The 15146-nt window shown below is 37.3% G+C and overlaps 1 protein-coding gene across 1 annotated transcript; it reads left to right on the top strand.

Moving 5' to 3' along the window:
• The first annotated feature begins 72 nt into the window (after positions 1 to 72).
• LOC112561853 (leucine-zipper-like transcriptional regulator 1) lies at positions 73 to 15103 on the top strand. Its single transcript, XM_025234652.1, is given in 22 exon segments — positions 73 to 356; positions 751 to 813; positions 1254 to 1310; positions 1607 to 1686; positions 1992 to 2100; positions 4718 to 4922; positions 6323 to 6462; positions 6915 to 7061; positions 7276 to 7330; positions 7780 to 7890; positions 8447 to 8539; positions 8782 to 8868; positions 9664 to 9778; positions 10081 to 10145; positions 10755 to 10871; positions 11165 to 11194; positions 11196 to 11325; positions 11927 to 12105; positions 12454 to 12603; positions 12966 to 13019; positions 13704 to 13784; positions 14115 to 15103. Coding segments are annotated over 22 exon segments (2358 nt in total). The 5' UTR covers positions 73 to 213; the 3' UTR covers positions 14262 to 15103.
• Positions 15104 to 15146: the final 43 nt, after the last annotated feature.

Below are 15146 nucleotides of genomic sequence, written 5' to 3'. Positions count from 1 at the left end.
TGAGAAAATCCGAAAGTAGAACAACAACAACAGGAAAAAAAAACTGCAGGGGAGGCAACTCGCTGTCACTTCCGGTGTCCTGGCCTAAACATCAAATGAGATGCAGAGTTTTGCAACCGAGAAAGCCAGGAATGTGGAGTTTAATATCGTCTGGTTTCGTGTAGACTATAAAGCTATTCAAAGTGAAGGATAATAAATACTCGTTTATAAATCATGGCTATTGCTCGTCCACCCGGAATGGAGTTTGATTACAATTGGCCAGAGAGTACAGAGTGTTTGACTTTAGATTTCGGACCTTTTGAAACTGTCCACCGATGGAAACGGATGCCAGAGTGTGACGAATTTGTGGGGGCGCGGTATGTCTTTCACTTATCACCCACTCGCACAGCGCGGCTTTCCAGCTTAGAAACTTGGCCAACTCTCGGTTGTTTATTTGTTTACCAGACGGGGCAGATAATCCTTTTTGACGTATGTCAAATTTTAGTTCTTTTGCCTCACAACGTCTATTTAAACAGAATATATTCTAAGAATTGCAAACCAAATCCCTTTTTTCAAAAACCCAAAATAGTGTGTGTGTGAGAGAGAGATATATATGCTCACTATATTTTTTTTTTAAATCTGCATGTCATCACATTTTCCTTTCAAGAGTCAAGTGTGAGAGAGAGATATATATGCTCACCAACATAAAAAAAAAATATCAGTGAATGTATTTTATTATCAGATTTTTTTTTTCATGTGTGTCTGTTTCAGGAGAAGTAAACATACTGTTGTGGCATACAAAGAAGCTTTATATGTTTTTGGTGGTGACAATGGGTATGTACAGTAATCACTTATTTTAATTCAAACATTTTGTTGTTTTATTCACACTTCTGAATGTCTGCCATTAACATTAATTGACTTTAACATTGTTTGTAAACAATTAGAGAATTTCCCCTCCTGTCATGCATACCAATAATAAATGAATAAATAATAATAAATTAATAAATGTGAAGATAGCACTGTGGGTGTAATGATTGTGATGTCTGTATTAGCCTTTTCCAGATGTTTCTTGTGGACTATCTTCTCACTTTGCATGTCTGTTGTACACATAGTTGCCTACGTTGATTTGTAAAATGAGTCACTATCTGGCTGTTTTATACAGACTACCTGTCTGTCTTATCTATCTGTTTTCTATTTTTCTCTCTTGTTATTTAAATGTATTTGTTCTACTGAACTGTATTTGTGTATTTTGAAAAAGATTTTCATTTTGACAGGAAAAACATGTTAAACGATCTCTTGCGATTTGATGTGAAAGATAAGTCTTGGGGAAGGTAAGTTGGTTTTTGTTCATGGGTACAGAAGTTACATGAACTAGGTACAGTGCTCTTGCTGTACCATTTCTACAGTTGTATTTTATCAGTATTGCTATTTTTAATATTTTGTGATCATATTTATAATTGATTACTGATAGAAAATTTGAAAATCCCTTTCAAGTGATTAGCTAAAACAATATAGAGTGTAAGAGAGTAATGAAAAATGTAATGGAACCTTAATATTCAGGATTTAATTAAAGAGAGGCTTCTTTAAGCAATGACAAAAATTGAGAATGGAGAATGATCTTTTACAGAGCATTTACAACCGGTAAACCACCAGCACCTAGATACCACCATTCAGCTGTTGTGCATGAAAGTAGCATGTTTGTCTTTGGTGAGTGAGACTCACTGGGTTTTAATCTTTTATAATTTATCTTGTATTATATGCTTTGTATCATCTCATTTGATGCTTTGTTGAGTGATTCATATAAATAGCTATTTATGGCAGTTTGTTAGCATTAAGAGCAGGCCTTGGTTATAGTCTGAAGTGTAAATCAAAAGGAAAATTTGGTTGTCATTTTAGCTTGAAAAGGACAGACCGCAAGGAAGTGGTGGAAATTATAACAAACAAGTAGAACTATAAGTGGAAAATGAAGTCAGAGGTTGCTGTTAATGCTTTATAACTATAACTTGATGCAGGTGGCTACACTGGAGATATTCACTCCAACTGTAACTTGACCAACAAGAATGATCTGTTTGAATACAAGTTCCACACTGGCCAATGGGTGGAGTGGAAGTTTGAGGCCAGGTAATGTGACACACTAGTATGTCAGTGATGCAATGAGCACCTGTGGCAAAGTTTGATATAAGGATTTCTTCATGGATGTATTCAAGTCAGTTGTTCTGTAGTTTGCTGTAGGAGAATGTACCATGATTTAGGCTGTAAAATAAAAACTTGAGGACACAAAATATAGACACTAACAGTTATAAATAGTAAAAATTCAGGATAACTTTTGTGCCTTTAGGTACTCAAAATTTTGTCTCCTTTTGTAGAACAATACTCGGGGTGCAAACGTTTTATGAAGTAATCAGGGCTTCTGATTACGCAAAAAATTGCGTACAGTACGCATTAAAAGTTCGGAGGACCCCTTCAATTTTCGTCAATGGGGTCCCAGGGGACCCCTTCAAATTTGGGCGAAGAACAGATACAAAATTGGGTAGGTGTAGTGTCTGACATTGTAGACCAACCTATTGTTGTCGTCTGCTGCAAGGCGAGAGTAACTTCCCTTGCACTGAGTTTGTTTTCCCTTACCAAGAAGAGTTCCATTAAAGACCGATATCTTCCCACCGGGGGGGAAATGAGGGGTATCGTCCGTGCGAGGGAAGGTAGGAGTACACGAGGTGTGGACTGCCATCGGCCACTCGTCTTCAATTACTACCCGGACAAAAGGCGGGGTGGACATCACAGGCACTGCCGACTAGCATGGCAATAAATCGTCTCCCTCACCCAGTACTTGCGGCAGGGTCTAAGCGCTGATGCGAAACGACTTCTATCTGAACATACTGTCGGAGTTAGGACTGACAGTATTCTCCACAAACAAACAAAACTAGAATTTGTAAAGGAGAGAAGAATGAACAGCGCAAATGACACAAACATAAAAACAACTGAATTGATCGCATAATGGTCGAAGTTAGATAAGTTAGATAAGCGAAGAACGACACAGTGGGGGCACTATGTTGCAGTCGTGAATTGTTGGCCATTTGTAAAAGTTCAAAGATTGGACTCAAACCGAGGTGTACTTTAGGTCAGTCATCAGGAGGAATGAACTAAAAGTATTAAATATTATTATCCCCTCTTATGAGTAAAGAAAGATGTAAGGAAAGACAGTATGTTCAGATAGAAGCCGTTTCGCCTCACTTTTCTCAGACCCTACATCAAGTACTAGTCGGCTGAGAAAGGCGTTTTATTGCTAAATATAGTTTGCAACTGAAACTCATTTAATTTATTTGTACAGTTCCAAACACCTTCGATCCCCCTTCATCTCATGATTTACGTAACATTCAGAATCCACTGAATGTCACTGAGCTGTGGGCGTCACGTCATGCCGAGGTTCGCTTTTCTACCTTGCACCAGTTGTTTTTTTTTATCCCAACTTTTATACTTTTAGCAACGTGCCACCTCTCGTTGATGTTTCTTACAACTCTAGTTCTCACTAACTTATTAATTGCCAGGGTACGATCGAGAACTTCCTCTTGAATGATGGCATCTGAGGCATTCATAATTTCATACATCCTCTCGCATCCACCCCCAGGTACAGCTTATTTAACTTATTTCAAAGATGTCGTTGACAGCGTGGTTAAATTCATTGCCTTAGAAATGGAAAGAAAGTGAGCACCCCAAGTACAGTGAGCATAAGCTCATCACAGATGCTTGCACAGATTTCATGGCACAGAAATCTCGCTGTTTCTGACTAGACATTACAGTGCTTTGTGTGCCTGAAAGGCAGTTGAACAAAGTACAGGTAGTCCTCGGGTTACGACGGTCTCGAGTTACGTCGTTTCGTGGTTACGACACTCATTTCCACTTACAGCGACAGTGATAACAAAGCAACGTAGTGGGCTTATTATTGAGATGGAAAGATTATTGGCGCTTTGGTTGCAAGACCAAAATCAACGCCATGTCCCTGTGAGTTTTATGGTTATTCAGGAGAAGGCTAGGCGACTGTTTGAGGCGTTGAAAAGAGAAAAGGGGGAAGGAAGTGAAAGTGAAGAATTTGTGGCGAGTAGGGTTGGTTTATGAGGTTTAAGGATCATGCCCATTTCCATAACATTAAAGTGCAAGATGAAGCTGCTAGTGCTGATGAGAAAGCAGCAACTAAGTTTCCTAATGCATTGGCTACGATAATTGAGGAGGGTGGTTACTGTGCTCAACAAGTGTTCAACGTGGATGAGACAGGCTTGGTTTGGAAACGTCTGAGGAACCTAACACTGTTTATTACTGTTACAGCACTTACAGCACTTACAGAACAGTATTTCATTATTAAACGTACTGTACTACAATATTTTACTGTACTTATATTGATAATTATGTAGGGTACTGTGTATAGGTGTTTGGATAGGCTAAATGTTTGCAGTACTGTACTGTTATTGTGGTACAGCACTGTATGAACGTATGATTCGACTTACGTTGAAATTCGGTTTACGACGCCGCGTTAAGAACGGATCCCCGTCGTAAGTCGAGGACTACCTGTATGTTGATTTGTTGATTTTTTTTCACATTGTAAAGGGACCCCTTAGAGTTAGCCTGGGACCCCTTAGAAATCTGAAGAAGGGGTCCCTGGGACCCCAAAGAATTTAGCCTTAGCAGAAGCCCTGAGTAATAGTTTGAAATTAATAACAGTTTCTGTTATATATTTATGTACCAGAGATGATATACGAGACAGTTGCCAGCCAAAGGGAAACTTTTGTCGTGTGATGGGACGACCCATTCGAACCCCAGTCGCAAGAGCAGCCCATGGTGCAGCAGTATATGATGGGAAACTTTGGATCTTTGCAGGATATGATGGCAATGCACGGCTGAATGACATGTGGGTTATATCACTCATTGGAGAAAATAAGTACTGGGAAGAGGCAAGTATAGTCAAACTGCTCAGCATGCGGCATGTAGACTATGACACTTGCTTTTTGAGATAGCAGATTTTGACCTGTAATGTCTTTGGCATCTTGTGAGCAGCTTTTTGCAAGCTGAGCAGTGTTTTAGGGAACAAAACAATCTAAAGCTTTTTTTTTTTTTATCATTTGTTCACTGAAAGTTTTTTTATCCTTTTTCTTTTTCATGATGATTCTGAAGTCTGTCCATGATAAGAACAGTTTTAACAGTATTGTCAGTATATGTTATATGGTAAATGGTGTTAAGCAGAGAGATTGAACTTCCTTTTGTGATCAGCAAATTAGCAGAAAGGCTTCCAGCATTTTCTTCATGCTAAAACATACTAGCAGGAGAATTTGTTTTATGAACACAGGTAAATGGTATGCTATGCCTGTGTGCCAGGTACTTAAAATCATTTGTACCCTCAGCAGTCCAGCTGCTCAGCCACAGATGAATTGTTAGTTATGTGGATGTGCATAGGTTCAAGTGCATTGAAATTTTTCCGTTTACTTGTTTTATTTTGCTGTGCGTTTGTCATGTTTCAGACTTGAATCTTTTTAAGTTTTCTTTCATTAAAGGTCATTCTTTTCACTCAAAAATCAAATTCAAGGAAATTATGTAGTAAATGAAAGGAATATTAGATCATCAACAAATTTCCATCCATATTGCTGAATGTCTTTATTGCTAGTGGGCGCCAATCAATCAGATCGCATAGTTTCAAAATTTCACTGTAAATTTCCAAATAAACCAATAGTCATTGATGGTTCAGAGAAAAGTGATTCAAACAAGTTGGAAATGCTTCATGTACTTCACTGATAGAGGAAATTTGGGGAGAGAATGCCGATTTCATTGACATGCAATATGTCGGGTCTAGAACAATCAACTTATGTGTAATGAAGACTCATTCATGAGTATCAACACAAGAAATTCAGTGAGGTTACGTGTGAATAAAATTATTTAACATTAAATCACACTTTTCAATAAAAATGCATATGAACCATGTGTATTTTATGTCAAAGTGTCAAAATCTGTAAACTTGACCATGGCACCCCAAAGCTGCTATTTTCTGGAGCCACCTCTGACCTTAAGAATGGTCTAGATGTAAAACTGCATGTTTCTGTGTTCTCTGTAACACACCACTTGCCTTATCCTTATCTTTTAATAAGCACTTGTTCTTTTTCTTTTTTCGTAACTGAGCACACTTCACAAGTTATAATTGTCCACTGGGATTAATAAAGTTAGTCATTTGTCATTATGTTTTCTTTCTCGATGTCATGGAATTGAGGCAATCATAGTTTTTTGTGGGTGTTTTCTTCATGCATATTTTTGTTTTCTTTTTTGAGTGACAGTAATAGAAATTGAGAAAAAAATTGTTTTGAAGGTAAACCAGAGTGGTGATATTCCACCAACCTGTTGCAACTTTGCCCTTGCTGTGGCCCGTGACTGCATGTATGTTTTCTCTGGTCAGAGTGGTGCTAAAATCACAAACAACCTTTTCCAGTTCAACTTTCAAGAGAATCAGTAAGTCACTTTCTATAGCTTTAAAAATAAAATTGTAAATTTTTCCCTGGGTTAATTTGTGACTGCTAACAGTGTCTTGTAGTCTTTCATGTCTTAATATCAGTGTTATCTTAATCTGTACCTTTACCATTCCTGATAGTATTAGTAATTACTTAAATTCTCTGCTGCAGAGTACAAAGGGTCAGCAACAGTTTGCTTGTTTCAGATGTCATGTATTTTTATTTATGATTTTGTAAAGTGCAGTCCAGAATAACTGATGCTGAAATATATTTCCAATCTTGTGAAAAACATTCCAGATGGTTATTGACAAACAGATTCCTACCATATATATTCATTATTATTGTGACTTGTTCTAAATCTTCATGCCTAAACACCTGATTGACTGTTGATATCTTGTTCAAATAGTCTCTCTGTTAGGCAGTCAGTTGTGGAAGGACTGCTTTTTCTTTCAGGTGGACACGAATATCGACAGAGCACATTTTACGAGGTGCCCCACCCCCACCTGAGAAACGCTATGGTCACACAATGGTGTCCTTTGACCGCCACCTTTATGTTTTTGGGGGAGCCACTGGACAAACACTGCCAAACGAGCTTCACTGGTCAGTTGGACAGTTAAATAAAAAAACATTTCTTTCTTTTTGATGTCTAACCTCTTCAAGTAGTGAAAGCCTATGAATAAAATGTAATCATCCATGATGATTATTGATATGTTTGTTTAGTTACAGAGATGTCTATAGTGTCCCTGAGGTTTTTTGATCTGTACTTAAATTTTCAAGAGTTCTAGAAGAGTTAATTTTTTTCTCTTGTTCTCAGTTTTGACCTTGACTCCCAGACTTGGTCAATCACACAACCATCTTCTGACAGCCAGGTGAGTTTTATTCTTTGTGAATGTTGCAAGTTTATTTGAACCACTTACTCATGCACTGAAGCACTCATATGCCTGCTTACTCTAATATGGATATACTGGAAGCTCACACAGCTCAAGTTCAGTAATAACCATATAACCCAGTCTTACTTATCCTACTTATTACCTACAGACATGTTCAGGCCAGACCTTCCTGCCAGAGAAACAATTTTTATAGGAAAACAGAGTTTGATAGGAAAATGTTTGCAAGAATATGTTGACATTTTTCTTTAAAGCTCATTATTCTAAAGTTCCTAAACTATTTTAATGTATGTGCTATTAGTGATAAAAGAAAATGTAATCATAATGACTTTTGTCCAAAAGATGCAAATTTACAGATAACAAGTGATGGTAACAAATTCAATAAAAATGGTGAATGAACATGACTGTTTAAAGTAGATCTTTTTAATCAGATTCCAGCTGGGAGGCTTTTCCATGCGGCTGCAGTTGTAGGAGATGCTATGTATATATTTGGAGGCACTGTTGACAACAATGTCAGAAGTGGGGAGATATATCGTTTTCAGGTAAAGGACTTTTCACTATCCTTATGTTCAGCTTGTCTTCCTTCCTTCACACCTTTTTTCCTTTCTTCCATGGGGAAAAAAGCATGTAAAAGCATTTTCAGGTATTCAATATCTGGATTGTTGTTTTGTACCAGAAGCTTATCGTGTCTAGTTTAAAACATTCTGTACTCAGTAATCTTTTAAGTAGCATAACAAGAAGGCTATGCACCTCTTCTTTGTGAGAGACATCTAGCAGCAGCAAGGTCAGAAAAATTTGAGTAAAAGAAACAAAGTATATGTACCATCTAAGGTCTTATCATGTGTTAAGTCTCAAGGCAAGAAAAATTTACTGGAAAAATTCATTTTTCAAATATTTGAATAGCCACTAGTACCACTTATTCAGTATCCACCTGTTATCCTAGAGTAATATTTGACCAGTTTAAAAAATATCCTTAACATCATTGTTAAACAAGACTGCTGAAAATAAATAAGCAGATAAATAATGCCCAATCCTGAATCCTGGATGGATTGTTTAATTGGAAAACTTTGAGAATGTTGAATTATATCATTGTTTCAGTTCTCAAGCTATCCCAGGTGTACATTACATGAAGACTATGGGCGACTTCTTGAAAGTAAACAGTTCTGTGATGTGGATTTCATTGTAGGAGAGGTGAGCCTCGTTCTTCATGAATGAAGATTTAGTAAAGAGTTGCAGTCCTGTCCCTCATCATTTTTGCATTTCCCTTTATAGCTTTTCAGTGAAAACCTGTTTAATTCTTTTAGCATTCTTCCTGTAAGAACTTTGGTAAATCCTGAAAACATTGTATCATCTCAACATTTCTTTATAATATTTGGACCTATACACATCAGGACTATGTTTTCAATAAAAGTTTCATGTTTCTTCTGTTGGAGGAACCCACTCGAATACCTGCCCACATAGCTCTTGTTGCTGCCAGGTCACCATGGCTTCGAGAAAAGATTCGCAAAGCCAAATCACAGGTATAATTTCCATAATTTTTGCTCTGTTTTACTGACTGAACAGAGTTGTTGCATGCAAAGATGTCAAGCGAAGAAAATCCATCAGCATTTCTTTGTATATTATCCATTGGTGGCTGTGTTCAACTAAGTGGCTCTGCCTAGATTCATGTCCAGAGTAGATTCTAGGGTCTTTCTGATTCACATTGACACACACAATTAAGAACACAGCTGCCATGATCAAATACATTGCTCCTGTTCTGCAGTCACACTACTGGCTACTAGTGCAGAAGTATTTGCCTGTAAGGTCCTGTCACATGCTCATGCATGAAAAATATCCCTAAATTACTTGCAGAAGGTTGTGCCCGTGTATGAGCCAGTCTGCTGTCTGCATTTGATCACGCAATCCCACTTTAGTCTCCCTGTTTCAGGGGACATCAACAATAAGCATTTGGGAGCCAGGGCAATGTAGAATGCAGCTATTGAGCTGTGGAACCCTTGGTCTCTTGAGCAGAAGCATGCAGAGTTTGCAGCAGTCTTCCACAAACAGCTGAAGACTCAGCTGTCTTTCTGTCGAATTGTCAACAGTCAGCTCCCAAAAGTTATGCACCTCCCTCCCTTTCTTGTTTCACAGTCCCCTTCTTCCCCCCCCCCCCCAATTCCTTTCTTTTCATCTCCTGCCTTTTTTTTTTTTTTTTTTTTGTCCAATTTCTTCGTATAAGCAGTGAGCATCTTTGTGGTTGAAATTTGTGTGTTTCAGGACTACATAGTCATTATCTAGTAAATGGATGGCATCTTTGCTTTGTGATTTCTGGACAGAATGAAGTCAGTGAGACAGGAAACCTTGTGGTGCCCCTGCAAGACACGAATCCACGGGCATTTGAGATGGTGCTGTCATACATCTACACAGACAGGATTCACCCAACTAAAAAAGGTGCGTGCTACTCGGTCTGTAAGTACTTCTTTAATCAACACTTGGTAACTGTAAGAATTCTTTTAATTAACATTTAGGGACCAAGTTTTTCTTTAATCAATACTAAGTGACTGTCGGTATTTCTTGTAATCGACACATTGACTGTTGGTGGTCCTTTAATGAACAGCTAGTGAGTGGGAAAAATGGTGCTTACATACTGATTGTACTGATTGTTGAAAACCTCACACATTGATTAGTTGAATTGCAATTCATCATTTTTTAAGTCTGGAAGCTGATAACTAACCATGTCTCTCATCCCACAGGTCAAGAACCAAACAGCAATGAAGTCATCCTCATCATGATGGATGTTTACAGGTTGTCTTTGCAAGTGGGTGTGAATCAAGCATTGCTGTTCTTTACTTGCTTACACCTCTGTAAAATGAGAGGCTCATTGAAAACTGATAACTTTTTAGTCAAAACTGGATTTGAACCATCTTAATCTCTGTTCTTCAGACTTGGATATCAGTTATTTGTTGTTCAGGCTTTTTCTCTTTGTACTGTGTAGTGATTAGAGCACCACCAAGTCTTGCGACTAACTTCCAGTTCAAATCCCACAAACATTAAACTTCACTGGCTAAGACAATGAAAATGTTAACATGTTTTTATGTTTATGTTTCATGGCAATCACCAAGTTCTTACCTTCTCAGCACATGACAATTCGAAATGTTTTATCCTAAAATTTAGAACGCCATGTTATTAATTTGCTACATGAGTGCTACAATTATAAATTCAGCAGGTGTGTATGAAAGAAACAGTCCTTGAGCTTTTGAAACTTTTTATATCTTTTATATCATTTGTTAGGATTTTGTTTTGTAGTCACCATTTGCAACGTATAAGGGTATACAGGTATCTTTAAAATTGAAATACCATGACTTTGATGACATCTCTTTTTTAATTTTCTAAATTTAAACTGATGAAAACTTGAAATATTTGGCAGTTCCATATGAAGAGGCTGGAACAGCTTTGTGTTCAATTTCTGGAAGCATGCATCAGCCATCGTAGTGTGCTGGGAGCACTCCACAATGCAGCTAAACTAAAACTAGACTTTCTCAAGGTAAGGCCATCTCATCTTTCAGTGTGGGTAGACTTTCTTTCGAGTGTCTAAACCAGGGGTGGGCAATTAATTTTCCCAAGGGGCCGCATGAGAAATTGGGATGGTTTTAGAGGGCCGGACTAATATAGTTAACTCAGTGTTACCCAATACCGTATATATAGTATATATACTGGCGGGCGGGCCGGATCTGGCCCGCGGGCCGGCCTTTGCCCAGGTCTGGTCTAAACCTTAAATGTTTCTCTGATGATGTACGTCAAGAAAACAGTATTTATAAAATACCTGATGGGTTTCAGGAATATTGCTTGCGGTTCATTGTCAAGGAGGGGAAACTACAATCAGATTGTGATGAGTCGGGAGTTTGAGACATTAGATCAGCCACTGATGGTGGAGATTATTCGTCGCAAACAGATGCCGTCTGTTCGGATGGCAGACCCTCAGCCTGACCCTGTGTGCAGTGAGTTTGTCTTTTGTCACTTCTAGCAGCATAACTTTCGCTTTTCTGTTTGAACTCTCTGATGAAATAAATTTGGACCGATTTTTTGTGGACTTATGCTGAATTCTTAAATGTGGATTATAAGCATAAAGGCTTCAGTTCAAACTCAGTGTCAAGCATTTCCTTTCTTGCTCCTTTGTTAAACAGTAAAATAAATATTTAAATCTTTAATATCATTTACCACACCTGTTTGCTTATGTTTTCTCTGAGAGTGGGATGGACAATAATACCAAATTCATGTTTATCTATCAGTTTGTTATATTAATCTGCTAACTTAAAAACAAATTAATAATGTCTCTTGAAGTAAGTAGAGATATAAATTTTACAAGACAGTTTTGGTAAATTTTAAACTGATCTTTATATCTTAATGTCTTAACTCCTAATTCGGAGTTATTAAATGTCTTATAAAATATTAGTAGTGAGTGACATTGAAAATAATGATAAGTTCAGCTATACATGTAAACATATATGTGCATGCACATAACTATAATTTGTCAAAACTTTCATTACTTTTTACATAAAAATATTTGTGTGTGCTACATATTAAATCGGTTTGCGACAGCAGCAACGTTAGAAAGAGATCTTGAAAACTTCTTGCGAAGCTCAGGAGCTGAATTCTGTGACATCACCCTAGTTTTGGATGAATGTCAGATTCCAGCACATGCAGCCATTTTGGCAGCCAGGAGTTCCTACTTTGAAGCCATGTTCCGCTCTTTTCGTCCTGAGAACAACATGGTCAACGTAAGAACTTTCTTGGGTGTTTGTAATTGTCAGAACATTTAACTTGTAAAATAGGTTGACTGTGGCCCTATACCTCCCACTTGTATGGGCCTTATGCTCTGTAACCAAAATTGTAACGAAAAACAAGTAGTTTCATTGAGAAATGAGTAATTGTTGCAAATGAATGCTTGGTACAAATTATTCTTGAAACAGAGCACCATCAATACTGTGGATCATGCCAGTATTTAGTGGTCGTTGCGTTTAATTAAAATCAAAGTAGACCAGTGTTTAGTTATGATAGTCTTGTGTTTGTGTAGTAGATTACAACAGGAATCAGCATTTAGCTGTGATGGTCTTGTTTTTATGTAGATCACAATTGGCGAGATGATTCCCTCACCCCAAGCGTTTGATAGTCTCCTGCGGTATATTTATTATGGAGAGGTCACGATGCCTCCCGAAGACTCACTTTACCTGTTCCCAGCACCATATTTTTATGGATTCTCGAACAATAGACTGCAGGTGAGCTTTTCTTGCAAAGCATAAAAATACTTACCAGATGACATGACTATGTGGGGATTTGGAAAGCTGGATTTGGGGTAGCTAGAGGGTGATTTCCACATGTCATCTGGCACAGTATGAAGAAGAAAAATTTATATGCTTATCTTTTCCCGATTTTATTCTGTTTGAAATTATTTGTTCATTACTGACAACATGTTCCGCAAAGCATGTAAGAAAGATTTTTTTTTAAAGAGTATGATTTTGATAGAAGACGGCACAATGTGCGAAGATAAAAACACCAAAATATTAAAGCCCCAACTAAATGGAATCATTCCTGAAACAAACCCTCTACCTTTTTTTTTTTTTTTTTTGTACTTTTACAGGCATTTTGCAAGCACAACTTGGAGATGAATGTTTCCTGCCAAAATGTTATACAGGTAACCTTTAGCATTCAACAGAACATTTTTTCTATTCTGGCATGTTCTAAAAAAATCATTTAAACTGTAGAAAGATCTCTACAAATTGATGACTACAAAAATGTTGTTTACCATTAAGTGAGAGGAAAAAAGCTAAAAGGCAATTTTTTTAAACTAAAGAGAATAATGTATACATAAGTAGTAAAAGTAATTATAGGAAACAGGAATACCAAGTAGTTTTACATTACATGGTGGTGTGAGGTAAAGTGGAACATAATTTGAATACAGTGAAAGATTTAGTTTGAGATCTGCACTGCAAAATGTGAACAGATGCAACAGCCCTCCATTTACTGTTTGAAACTATTATTGAGTTAGTGCTTTAGAAAAACACACTAGTAGTCTGTCTTCTGTGATATTATTCTAGCAGTGTTCAACAATTCAAAAAGCATCAAATCAACACAATATATGAATCACCTCTAGATTTGTGACTCATTCGGGATGATGGAAGTTTGAACTATTTTGTTAATATTATATAGGAGGATTTGCACTGCTTCCGTGGCTTGTGAGCTTATTGTATTATATGGTTATCAAAGAAGCAATTTCCAAGTTACTCTACAAGCAGGAAAAACAATGATGACTCATGTCTATTTAGTCCTTCCTATGGCCAAAACTGAAAATCAGTGTAGTTTAATTTTGTGCATACAGATTCTGGAAGCAGCAGACAAGATCCAAGCCATGGACATGAAGAAGCATGCTCTGAACATCATAGTTCACCACTTCCCCAAGGTAGTGCACTTTTTCATTTGTAGCTGCAATGATAATTTTTGTGGTCATGCATGGAGAGGAGGACTAGGTCGCAATTCTATTTGTGTAGACATTCCAGCTGTGCATAACTTTGTTTTTAGATACCTACTACCCCAAAGGCAAAGATTTGGAAATTGATGTAAACAAATTGGCAGAATTTTTATTGACAAATAGTTAAAAAATCACATATAAAACCCTAGTGAATTTCTAGCTTCTTGTAAGTCTCAAGACTACAATAATGCTAAGATCTTGATCATTATTTTACCATGACTTTGGTAGACACATTGTGATGCTTTTTTGTTTCCTCTGCAGGTTGCACGTCTCCCTCAGATTAGGCGACTGACTCGAGAGCTCTTGCTTGACGTTCTAGATGCTCTGGCTGATGACATGAGTGAGTCTCGACTGTGTCAAGACATGTCCAGTGCTAGCCTCAGTGACCACAATACAAGCATTTTCTGAGATGATGTTTCATTGAGCATACTACGCTTGACATCTTGTGCCAACAAAAAGAACGAAACAGTTTTCATGAGCTTGGTACAAAATGTTGAATGAAACTTTCTTGACATCCTGTGCTAACCAAAAAAAAAAATTTCCAATCGTGGTGCACAATATAAAGTGGTTTCCCTTCCTTGTATGGGAACAGATAACCCTGTAATGTCTGGACATCATGATTACTCAGAGACCAAAGATATTTTCAAAATGGACAAATGTTTTGGAGGTGGTACATTTTGAGAGCACAAACATTTGTGAATTTGTGCATGATCTGACTTTGTGGGTGAGAATCTGTGAATGAACAAGGTTTGCTTGAAATCTCAGAAAAAGTCATCAAGTAGTTATTTACTTCCTTTAGAGAATATACTCCAGGAGCCTCTAACACTTCTCAACTGTTTAATCTAGTTCCCTGCAGGTAAGCAGGCAAAGAAACACTCATATCTGGTAGGCACTCGAAGGGGATTTTATTTCTAAAATTATTGCTTTGCTGATTACAGATGTTCATCTTGACAGGTCTTTTTTTTTAAAAAAGTTCCTAATGTTAGACATCCATCTTTTATTTATTTGTTTTTGTCAGCAGGGTGGTATAGGTGTGAATTGTTGGAAGATGGTAACATTTGACATTTTATGACGAAAAACAATTATTTAAATTCAAAATATAGAAACAAGGACATTGTTGACAGTCACTTCTATGCCACTAGGCTACCCTGATACAGTTGGATGGTTTTTGTTCAACGTACTGTTGTGATCTGTGATAAGAACATATTATTGCTTGTACAGCACAGTTTAAATAAATAAATTGAAAATGATGAGTGGCTTATTCATTTGCAGAACTAACATACAAACACAGAA

This window comes from Pomacea canaliculata, linkage group LG4 (assembly GCF_003073045.1).
Source record: "Pomacea canaliculata isolate SZHN2017 linkage group LG4, ASM307304v1, whole genome shotgun sequence".
Classification (NCBI taxonomy): domain Eukaryota; kingdom Metazoa; phylum Mollusca; class Gastropoda; order Architaenioglossa; family Ampullariidae; genus Pomacea; species Pomacea canaliculata.
Note: the sequence above shows the minus strand (reverse complement) of the source record. Positions and strands in the feature narration are given on the sequence as shown.